The sequence below is a fragment of the Vanellus vanellus genome (assembly GCF_965231255.1).
Source record: "Vanellus vanellus genome assembly, chromosome: 3".
Classification (NCBI taxonomy): domain Eukaryota; kingdom Metazoa; phylum Chordata; class Aves; order Charadriiformes; family Charadriidae; genus Vanellus; species Vanellus vanellus.
In genome coordinates, this window is record NC_138907.1 from 113,436,693 (window position 1) to 113,448,970 (window position 12,278).

Genomic DNA, 12,278 nt, shown 5'->3' on the forward strand with positions numbered 1-12,278 from the left:
CATGCTCCTCCTTTGTTTTGGGACAAACTGCATGAAGGAGAACTGAGGATTGCGATGATGCCTCCATCCCCGGAGGCACTGAAAACTCAGAAGCCTTGAGGAACCTATGCTAAGTTGGTCCTGCTTTGAGGTAGAGGTCAGACCAGAGGACCTCCAGTGCTCCCTATCAGCCCATATTGTTCTACAACGGCATCTCAATACAGCCTGCTGTACGTACAGCTAATAACTATTTCTACAAGTACAGAATGTGGCTAGTAAACACAATAACACAGTACATTCCCTAAAACGTCAGGCGTGAGAGGGTCCCAGGGATTCACAGTAAACAAGGACACGCCAAGGCCAGAAGGTGCCCGGGATCCAGCCCCAGCGCCGGTGGCCTGCCCCAACAGCGCCCTTGGAGCCTGCCCTTCCTCCGCACACAGCCTTTGCTGCGCTGCCTTCTGAGCAGCCCTTGCCTTTCCCGCGTCTGCCCCAGTAGTTGCCTATACATTTGAATAGTTCAATTAATTACCAGCTTCTCAAGTTCAGGGACTGTTTTACCTTACTCAAATAGTTTATTTAAAAATATATATATATAATATTCTCCAATTCAGAAAAGGATAGAACTTCCCACAATGTAACATTTTTTATATATATATATATATATAAAATATTTATGCATTCAGTGAATGGAAACAGTTTTACTGTATACATTTTTAATGTTGTACTCTATGCAAATCCGCATTACCTAAAAATATACTGTACTTCTGCAAATCAAAACAAGCAGGGAAAAAACACTGCAGCTGTGCGCTGGGTTATAATACCTCACAGAAACGATATGAGAGATTTTCTTTTGAATTTAAGAACTCACAAACAACATTTTACTTTGCGAGTGCATAAATAGAAGACTGAATACATTCTGGCTCTGTTACGCTGAACTGTAGTAGAGGTTACAAAATGTAAATATATTTATTCATTTTCAGTGTTTCCAAGTCCACCTTTCATGATAGTGTTAAATAAATCATGGTCCTATCCTTCCAAACATTTCAACACTCTTTAAAAAACAAAAACAAACAAACAAAATTTTAAAGTGAAATGTCCTCCTTCATTGAAGTGTTAGATCATATTTTAAATTACTGCACTCCCACACAATATTTTATATATATATATTTTTTAAATATATATATATTTATATATATATAAAGAGACCAAATAGGAGACTACATTTTTTACTGTCAATATGTTTAACATCGCATACTGTAGTTGTATAAAACATGCATTTTCTGGGATAATTATGAACACATCATGAATGAGCCCACATAAATTATATTTTTTGTACAACTCCAAGTTAAAAAAAAAAAAGTCAGATTAAGTGCCTCTGAGGCCCTTTCTTCCCAGCTATTAGTTCTCAAAACACACTACTGAAATATTTATCTATGCCTACAGCTATGTGCTAGAGAACCAGATTTAAAATTTTAAAATACATCTACAGTATGTTTTCGTTTTCTTAAAGTTTGTGACAGTCCTTGGATATTGTGTTGTGAAATGTAAAAATAGTCACAGATTCTTTTTTTTTTCCCCAGAAATAAAAAACACATCCAGGAGAGTATGCAAAAACAAGGCAAAATGAAGTTTCATAGCACTTAATGAGGGTTAATATAAGTCAATAACTAATATTGAGGTTTGTAAAAAGGGCTGGATGAGGAGTTACACGTACACGCAAATGGTCTAGTAATTCCAATGGTATCAGACGTTGTTTCTGTAACCAACGCTTCTCCACCCTTAAAACCAGTCGATATACATTCAAAATAGGCTGATGTTGATATACTTACTAGGTGTAAAAGTAGTGCACTATTTTTTCTGCCACAAAGCAAAATTGCATCCTAAGAGCTGGTAAACCTTCTTTTTTCCTTAAATAGAGAGAATGGGCAAAAAACTTGAAAAAAATTAAATTAAGGCAATTAGACAGGTAAAACAGGACTGCCCATGATGATGTAAGCTGAAACTAGTATATACTTCAAACTTACATCAGCTGCTGAACACTGACATGCAGCTTTTGATAGACTTGTATGAATGATATAAACTTCAACATTATGGCTTTATACAAGTGCATAGTTGCAACTGCAATAAGTAACGGTATCTGATTAATAAGCATAAAAAAATAAAGTGGAAAGATTTTAAAAACCCTCTTGCAGTATTACAGTACAATATATATACACAGTATAATGGTCACTTCTTACAGATGCAGTCTATACCACTACGGTGGATCTTCCTCCTGTTCTTCTTGCAGACATGCTGGTGGCATCTTTATGAAAGCTGAAAAGTCAGTTTCTTCCATTTTAATATCCGTTCCTCTCGATCCTTTTATGAAATGTAGTGTACGTGTCTTGCCAAGAAAGCTTTTGTGGAATAGAGTTTAAAAGGTTACCTAACATATCCTTTTACTATTTACCAACCATTCGTCATTTGATCAGTCACTCAGGAGAATACAGGAAAACCCTCAGAGATTAGTAATTTATATTGCAGCAAAAATGTAAACCTCTGATATATATAGCACAATCTCTCAGGAAAATATATATTTTTAATATATTTTGGGATATGTTTCAGTCTTGCTGTAACGGGAAGAAAATTATCACCTTGAATTGTGTCTGCATTCACGGAAAGCAGTTAGCTGAAAAAGAAGCAGGAAGCTCAGTCAGTAAATGCAACAAATGTAAATCTGACAAAAATATACTTCCTCAAAGTCTTCAGTTAAGAAGGGCTCATCAGCGTACTTGGGAGAAACATCACTCCTCTGCATACAACAGCATCGTTATTTAAGTATAGTACATCCTTATGCATGACGATCCCCAATCAATTAAACCCCCTTGCAACGTATGAGGGTAAAGTAAAATAAGCACAACGTAATAGTCACTTCTAAAAGATTAGTAATTTGTACGCTTTTAATACATAAAGATGCAGTATATTTAATTAATGTAATGCTTGTTACTGTAAACACTGAGCCAGTTAAATGCTACAAGAGCCGGTACCTCAGTTAACAGAGCACACAGCTGAGGTACAGCCCTAGTGCTGCTCTCATCGCCCATTCTTTTATAAGGCTGAGACACACCTTTCGTACTATTTAAAAGAATTCTTAGGAATTTAACATTCAGGGTTGGTGGTTTTTTTTTTCTGTGTAAACATAACATTGCATCAACATGTAAAATGATTAAACATTGAGAGCTATAAAATAGTTATTACTATTTCCAGTACATTCACACTGCCTATTTGAGTAAGCCATGGGACAAATTAGATCAGTAAAACGGCTGTATCTTTTTTAATGCAGTCAGGGAAACCGTATCACAGAAGCTGCAAAGCTCATTTGTTTACGTAGTTTTCAAAGCATGGTTAGGTACCCCGAAAGCACAGCACTGCAAAGGAAAGCCAAGTCAAATTCACTTCATAACACAGGTAGAAAAGCAAAATGCAGAACTCTAGTGATTTCATGTCTGCTAGCCATCGGCCAGTCAGTTTATGTTAAAAGCTTAAAAATGAAAAGTATTTGTAAATACCAATTATATTTCAGCTAAACCTTCAACTGCTACAATCTCCCTTTTAGCCTTCAAAAATCATCTGTGGAGGTTAGCAGTATTAGCACTATAGATGAGCAACAGCTCCAAAAACAGCAGATTTTTTTTTTTTTTCAGGCAGGCAGACATGAATTTTGAAAAAAGATCAAAAATTAGAAAAATAAGAACATTGACAAAGGCAACAACTTCGTTTTAATGAAGATGACTCCTCTAAAAATTCATCGACATCATGAACAGAATCTCATTTTTATTAAATACTAAAATGAGATCTTGTATTTTCTCTGCTTTGAGAAACAAAATCCAACATAGCATGCTGTATTCAAAGGCAAACACATCCATTCCTCTCTATTTAGATTTACCCCTTATACTTCTTCAGAAATCAAAAACATCGTCATCATCATCATCATCACCATCAATATCATCAACATCATCAAATGACCAATCCCAGTCCTTAAATGCCAGATCAAGTAATCTGCAACAGGAGGGTTTGATGTTTAATGTGTGTCACGCTTCTAGAAAAGACTTCAAAATTCCATTTGTTACCACTATACCTTTTTAAGTAAAAGACTGTTAAGGTAGGTGGGTTCCTTCCTTAACCTATCCTGGAATATGAAGATTCAGCTAGCGTTCATGTAAGCCAGGAATATTGTATTCATTGGAAATTTATCTCACAAATTATTCAATCCTATAGAACACTTACCATTGTTGATTTTTTCCCCAAAAATTTCAGTAAAGACCAACATGTACATTTCATAAAATTAGCTGCTTTCTGTTTTGCTGCTGTTCTTGTTGACTGAGGTGCAGTTTTATGCTCTCCTGCTATCCCTTTCCAGACAGTAACACAAGGCTAATGATTTTTCCAATAAAATGAAATAATTTTGATTGCTGAACAGAACATCAAATAAAATATCATCTGAATTTACACACAAATACAGTAGGATTTTACTATATCCCAAATATTGTGGAACTACACTATACAGCTACCCTGTACCTCATTATTTCAAGCTAAGCAATGCCAAAAAAGAGGGTATATCAACTTGTTCTCCAGGCGTCACTGCCTGCGCTCCTTCTATGGTCGTTATAGAACAAAGAAAGCAAGCGAGGCAAACCTTGTCAGCAAATGAGTCATTTTACCTATTTTAGGCATTTATTTGGGGATGGGATGAATCATTGTCTAGAAGCACTGGTCTCTTTCTGTTGTTATCGAAGGATCTTAGACAAAGTTAAGTACTAACTTCTCTATTGCTATAGCTACAAGAAGTGAAACCCAGTCTATCCATCTCTCCAGTGATCTCAATGGATTTTAAATCTGGATTATATGCTAACCACAGGAGGCAGAGAGAGAAATCTTACCTTAACAGAGCGTTCAGTGTGTTTGAACTAAAACATGCTACAGTGTTTAATATAGTTAATCACATGCTTTAAACAAAATGGCTTTCAGGGTTTTTCTGGGTGTTCAGGTTTTAAAGTTTTTACACTTTTAAATGTGATGTATCCCTGAAAAGGCTCAATATTCATTTATTATATGAACTATGGCTATTGTAATTTCTAAAACACAGAATTGATTAGGCATTAAAATATATTTAAGTTGATTTTTTTCAATTTGGAATTATCTGTTTGGCACAATCCAACTGAATGGATAGTCAGAAATTGTATAGTCTGTATCAAAAACTGGTTTGCCCTTTCTTAAATCGTCACAAAGAACAACAGCTGTGAAAACCTCGGAGAAACAATCACTGTGTGAAATTCCTGTCAGGGACAGCATTTATAGGACCATGGAGGTTGGAAGGGACCTCAGGAGGTCTCCAGCCCAAGCTCCCGCTCAAAGCAGGGTCAGCTACATGGCCAGCCCAGGCTGCTCAAGGCTTTGTCCCATCAAGTCTTGAAAGCCTCCAAGGATGGAGCCCAGCCAGCCTCACCAGCCTCCCTCCCTGTCCGGCTCTCTGCTTTGGCTTTTCCTTCTATCCAGTTGGAACCTCTCTTGGTTCAACTGAGCTCCTTGTCTCTCACCCTCCCACTGTGCAGCACTGAAGACCCCTGCTCCGTCTCCTTGATTCCTTCCCCACAGGCAGGGGCAGGCTGCTATGGTATGCCCCTGGAGCTGTCCTTCACCCAGGCTGAACAAGCCCAGCTCCTTCAAGCCTCTGCTCTGACCACCCTGGTGGCCTCTGCTGGACTTGCCCCAGTTTGTCAATGTCTGGGTTGAATTTGGGGGCCCAAACACGGAGGCAGTATCTCGCTGCAGACTAAGGAGTGAACACAGGGGGATGATCTCTTCCCTCAACTGTCTGGCTACGTTCCTCTTGGTGCAGTCCCAGAACCTGCCTTGCTGCCAGGGCCCACTGCTGGCTCGCCTCCAGCTTGTCCCCAGATTTAACTGGCAACTACATCTTCATTCTTAATAAAGTTGATTATTCCATAAGCCCTTGCACAAAAGCCTCACAGAAGCACCAGTCAGATATAAATTGGCCATACTTACAGTAATTTGTAGGTATGTGGTTTCTAATTAAAAGTATTTAAATTCATACAAATTTCCACTGGTTTGACAGACCTGCATTAGTAAGGTGATAGGTGACGTGACCTCACAGAACTACACTTTTCCATCTGTTCGGTATATCTGCAAAGCTAACTTGGTAAGTTTAACTGCAAAAATAAAATGGCTTACACGCAACAATATTCATCCTCCTTTTCCCACCACTATAAAATATACAGATAGAAAAAAATCTGATTTGTAGTGGAGGAGGACCACAACTGAAAGGAATGTAAAGTAAATACTATGTTACAAAAGCATTTTGTTAAAAAGGCCATGAAGATTGGAAGAAGGGCGGTAGAAGGAGAAAAATTATTTTCAGAGCACCTAAGAATAGCTGTGGAAAAAGAAAAGAGATTATAATATACCCTTTATATGTCAACAGTAAGAAACAGAATAACGCTAATGAATTAGAATGTGAACATGATGCAGAAGAAAAGCGTTTTAGTCATCCCTGAAGTTGTCATGAATATCTCCTTGATTCATGCTTCAATCCAATCACTGACATTTTGGTTAGTTTTGCACAAAGACACTCTTTGATAATCAGTCCCTAAAAGTAGTAATTAAAAAACTTTTTGCCTTCACAGTTATAATAAAAATCTAATCATTTAAAATCCAAATTATGAGGTCTGACTTTCTTTTAATTATGTAAAGTAAATGACGAAAAATTAGACTGTATGGAAGTTAGGAGGGAAGTGAAATTAACGTTACTTTGAGTTCTTTCACTAGGCACTTCCACACACTAAAATACCGGTATTTTAAGATCTCTTCATAACATAAGGCTGTTTTGTCATAACAGCAGCATCATGGTACAAAGACAGAGCACACTTACACTGCGTTCTCCGCTGTAACTCTGGCAACTCACCCAACCCAGTTTTCAACCAGCCAGCCTAAATATTGGTGGCAGTCTGGTCACAGAAACAAGGAGAGCAATACTGCCTAGCCACTGCCAAATTACCTCTCTGGGGAAAAATGTTAAGCCTTTGCTGAACTGTCCATTGCTGCTGAAATACCGCAACAAACAAAACAAGTCAGACCAAACTTTTCACAGGCTGTCAACAACTGGGGACTGATATAACCAAGTATTAGCTAGTACTGTAGGTGGTGAAAAAAGCAAACTGAAAAAACCCAGAAATTCGTACTGTGCAATCATGTAAGCACTACCTGCAGAATGTCATCCCTTTGGCAACATAGTATAGGACTTTCCTTCTTAAATCTGATCCAGTAATAGATTACTGGGGTTTGTATGGACATTTTTTTCCCCAAATCAGAGGAACTTGATAAGACTGTTCTTTTAGGAATCACGAGACATATGCATGAGTGCTTCCAGGCGGAATAAGGAGTTGAAACCAATTCTCCCACCTTTTGGTAAGCGTTCCAGTTACTTGACCAAATGGTGGTGCCCCACCTCCCATCTTCCTGCTGTCTTGCAAAAAGCATGAGTGATGCTCAGACAGGTGTCTGTGACTGCAGCAATGGGCTCCACGCTGTGGAACCCGCATGGGCAGAGGTGAAGAAGCGACATTCATCTGAACTAGCTTTTCACTGTAGATGTCCAAGAGCATGCTGTATACTCCTTTTCTACACTAGGAGGACATGAATCCTGAAAACAACTCTTCCTAAATATCGACTGTAAATGGAGTCAGACATAGATATACACATTTGGTCAGATGAAACACTCACTAACATACAAATTTGCAATCAGGTGTCTAACCTTAGAGCGGGGCAGGAATTCAAACACATGCCTCAAAACCAAGCAATAAGAAACAAAGGACACATAGTCTTTTGCTATGTGTAAGGCATTCTAGACTGCTTTTTGAGGGCTTCTAATTCTCTCCAAGCTTCATTAGAACCACAAGCACCTAACTTTATTGCTCAACTTCAAATCAGGTACAGTAGTGGCCATCCTGAAAACTGTTAAAAACTTTTTTCTTTCCTTTTTTCTAAATCTTCACACCCTTTCACTGACTCTTTGCCTAATTAAACCTCATTTTCCTTACCAGCTGCCAGTTCACAGGAACTGTTACAGACAATGCTACAAGTTCTGCCTATTACACGTAAGAGCAACAGGGTACGGCAGGGTTAACTAACAGGTAATGCAAGATCCTTTAAACAAGGGAACAAACATCGTGGCTCTTCTTATAACTTAACTGAGGTTTATAGAAGATGGTATGCTAGATCACGTCAGTGGTCAACATTTGTGGTCAATAGTCCTCATCAAAATATGCGACAATAATTGTAGTAAAATGTTTAAAACAATAAACTAAAGAGCAGCTCTTGTGTCACCTTGGTTTGTTTGGAGGAAGCTGTCGACTTGGTCGTCTGATGGACTGGTTTGGCTGTACCTTCATGGAAGTTCTGGGAGAAGATCGAGCAAAGGGGTCTGGTGCTGGAGGCTTCTTGGGTATTTTTTTCACAAGTCGGCTCACCCATTTTTGCTGTTCTTCTGTAGAATTAGCTAACAGTAGTAGATTCTTTGCCGTTGAAATATCATAGTACACTGTAATAAAAATTTTTAAAATAGAAATTAATATTATTATTCTAAGCATGTCCCCACCCTGAAAATTAGTTGTCAGATTACCATACTCTCACAGTCAACACAAAGAGAAATCAGCAGAGAAATCAAAAGCAAAGCGAACCAGATTTTGCCAAACTTCATGTTTCCTGGCTGTTGACAGTGCCTCCTCCTTACATTTAGAGGGTAACGACTTAGTACGATGGAAGATAAACACTTACACAGGAAGAAACAAGGAAGACTAACACAAAAAGGTGTGCTTGAGCCCAGGAAACTATGTAACTTGAGTCACAAGGAGTAAACTTCACTGAATATAAGCTATTTCGTAACATGCACTAACACTACCGTTTTGCACAGCAATGCGGCACCACACACAGTGTGAGCAGCCTTACAGCTACCACGCTTTACTGCGTGAGGTTGACAACACAAGAGGTATGTATATATATTGGCCATGTGCCATTAACTCACACCAGTGAGCTGATCCTCATTGTAGACATCCTTAGAAAGGTTCTGACAGCTACGTACTTCTAAAAGAAAAACCTACTTGTTTACGTTTAGTCGGTGTCAGACTATTACTAGAATCCTCTGATCTATTAGAATGCCTTGTGATTCCAGCGACTAAATGCATATTCAAATACCTGCTATTTACCTTTGCAAGGTGCTATAATCTCTTCTTTTTTATCCATGTGATCTTTGTGACATTTGATATGGCAACGGCGACATTCTAGAGCAGGAGGAGGTTTAAACATATGCCAGAGCGGCTTCATACAAGCTTCACAATTGGTTGGAAAGTGATAAAGAGTAGGTATAAACTCATGTCCTTTGTGACAAATGTAATTTGACTTCTCTCCCATGGGTTCCACGGGAAATTCCTGTTCCTTTTTGCTCTCTCCTTCATTAGCATATAGAATCTAAAATCAAAGCAAAATAATCTCAGTACTCCTATATGACAAACGGAAGGTCAGAGTAATTAAGTAGAAAGATTGAAGAAAGACAATGGAATAGTTTTTTCAAGTTCTTTTTTTAGTGAATATTCCATTAGACAGTGTTACGAAAATATTTTTGGCAATGTGTGAAATACCATCTTTGTTACACTAGAAACATTAATCTGTTACTGAATACCTGGAATATCCTGGGAATTTCCTTGGAGTCCGCTCTGTACACATCTGTCTGAGTGACTGGTCGGACGTGGAAGAGTTTGCTACAGGAAATTATTTCAATAAGGACAAAAATTAACATTACCAAAATGATAAATTTAAATTGACAAATTAAGATACAACAGACCACATTAAGACTTAGAACCATTAAAGATTTGTCAGTACAAATTTCTAATCACTTGATTAAAGTCCTATCTTTCAATCCTGCACATGGACTTCCAAAAACCCTAAATAAAAAGAAGTCACAAGTATCCAGTTATATTTGCAAAAAAAAGCTACATCACTGAAAAACCAACGTGACATGACTTTAATGATTGCCGGTGGCTTTCTAACACAAACCTCTGCCCACGTTCCAACCTCTGAATATCCACATTCTGTATTTATTAAGAAAATTAATTAATTAACTATACAACCCACCCATGAGGACACGTTGTAACTGAAAATGTACAAACACTGAAAATTATAGCCTCTCCGCTAATTTTCTTAACATTTTTTGCTACAATGTGTGTGTGAGGTAGGTCCAGCTGAGCGAGTGGAAGCAGTTCAGTTACCTCAGAGCTAACCGTACCGGACTGAGCACCGCACTACTGCTGCGCCACTGCTTACAACTGCTTGCACTGCTTAAGCACCCAGCTCTGTAGTTCAAATTGCAAACAAAAGTTGCCCCGTTTGACACTGCGCTCCCCGACTAGACCTCAAAAGGCCTTTTGTCAAAGTTCTTCCAATAAAGTTCACGTACAAATCAGAAGACGGAATCTCATGTGGTAATACTTACTCTATATCTAATACCATATAGGGATTAGATTGCTCTTTATCTTGTTCACTGTCGTAGAACAGGATCTTCTTACTGCTTACAATTACATACTGTTAAGAGAGAAAAGGATTAAATATATGTTTTAATCAAGTTCATCACAGATGTTAAAGATGTCACAGCAAGTACCACAGATGTCACGGCAATATTTTTCTACAATTTTATTAAATGGTAGCTAAATGGACAATAGTAGTCCTGTATTCTAAGTCCATGATTTGCCAATAAGTTCACTGCACAACAAACAAAATTCTGATTACCTGATAAAATAATTTATGTTATCAGATCAACTGACATTTAAGCAGATTTAAGTACCTATGAAGCGATAAAAATGAAAATCTGGAAGAAAGTAAGATAAAAGCTTTTCATTTCTATTTTACTTGGACTGGTAGTGAGAGTAACTGCCATCTTATGATGCCTGTTTAACACGTGCAGTTCACAACTAATAGGGATCATACTCACAAAGATCACTGTTACACTTACCAGCATTGCTAGCAATTTTCATAAAAAAACTAGTTACCTAGAGGACCTCCTATTTCCAGAATTTTGTTGAGAACCAACAGTTTGACTCAGCAGTAAGTGAACTGGTATGAAACTGTGTAGTTACTCTTTGCGGAAAGACCCATCAAAGAGGCTACTGAAAAGCAGTAAACAAGTGAAGGCTGCATGAGGAGTTGTTAAGTTTTATCTCCTAAATAAAAAGTTTGTCAAGGGCATCTGTGTCCACACTCTGCTGAATTCCAGCTATGTAATTCTGCTGGGAATGCTTACGGCTCAACGTACAAACGTTTGAGGATTATGAATGGCTGTTCTCACCTCTGGCTGGACAAAGAAGTATCTTAACTTACTACAGCTGTCTGAACCTGCTCCTCTCAGACATAGCTGTACCAGCTAACATATTTTATACATTTAAGTAATGAGAGAACATATATAAAAAAAAAAATTCAAGTGTTGAAAACCTGCTATAAGTTTAAAATCCAGACTACACATGAAACAAGATCATAAATCTGCTTTTCTTACCTTTTTAACCCATCCAAATTTTTTAGTGTTATTTCTAACAGGCAGTGATAGCCAGCCTTCCAATCTTGATTCTGAAAAAAAGATGTATAATGAAGAACATAAATATTTCACAAAGCATTATTTTTGAGACTACTGTGCATTTTAAAATAGTTATCGAAGATCAATAATAAAGCAGCAGAGCAAACATGAGAACATGAACTATTTAAAACTATAAGGTCTTGCAGGTCTATCACAGTAAATGTTCAGGGATAAATTAAATCACGTATTCCTGAATACAGCCAAGAACCAACAATGCAATCAAAAAAAGTAGTAGGCACAAGAAAGAAGGGCAAGAGCAAACTTGCAATTATAGCACACACACTGCCTTTGGTAATTTTTCAAGACTTATGTCTATCAGCCTTTACCTTTTAAAACAGCACCTGAAGATATTAGTACAGACCACACAACATTCAGTTCAAGACAAAAAAAGGCAAACTACCACCACTAATAACCTATATCCTCTATATGCCAGGCAAAATTTCTGAAGTTTAGTATTCCAATTCATATTTTTTGCTCTGACAATTTTTCTTTTTTCTAATTCTGCCTACGTCTCCTAGGCTTTATAATCTAAAATAAGTCATTTTTGGCTAATCCTTAGGCCTTGCTTAAAATTCAGCTGCCCTTTCACATATTTGCAATATTTTATATTACACAGGCACAT

At 37.7% G+C, this 12,278-nt stretch overlaps 1 protein-coding gene across 1 annotated transcript in view; it reads right to left on the minus strand.

Annotated features, from left to right (window-relative positions):
* Nucleotides 1–416: 416 nt before the first annotated feature.
* ROCK2 (Rho associated coiled-coil containing protein kinase 2) overlaps nucleotides 417–12,278 on the minus strand; it is a 104,677-nt gene continuing 92,815 nt past the window's right edge. Inside the window, exons 28-34 of the mRNA XM_082480183.1 lie at nucleotides 11,579–11,649; nucleotides 10,526–10,614; nucleotides 9,716–9,794; nucleotides 9,243–9,504; nucleotides 8,365–8,578; nucleotides 3,908–4,020; nucleotides 417–2,650 (exon numbers count right to left, since the gene is read on the minus strand). Of these exons, the coding sequence (XP_082336309.1) occupies nucleotides 3,921–4,020; nucleotides 8,365–8,578; nucleotides 9,243–9,504; nucleotides 9,716–9,794; nucleotides 10,526–10,614; nucleotides 11,579–11,649 (815 nt within the window). The 3' untranslated portion in view covers nucleotides 417–2,650; nucleotides 3,908–3,920. The remainder of the gene's footprint in view (nucleotides 2,651–3,907; nucleotides 4,021–8,364; nucleotides 8,579–9,242; nucleotides 9,505–9,715; nucleotides 9,795–10,525; nucleotides 10,615–11,578; nucleotides 11,650–12,278) is intronic.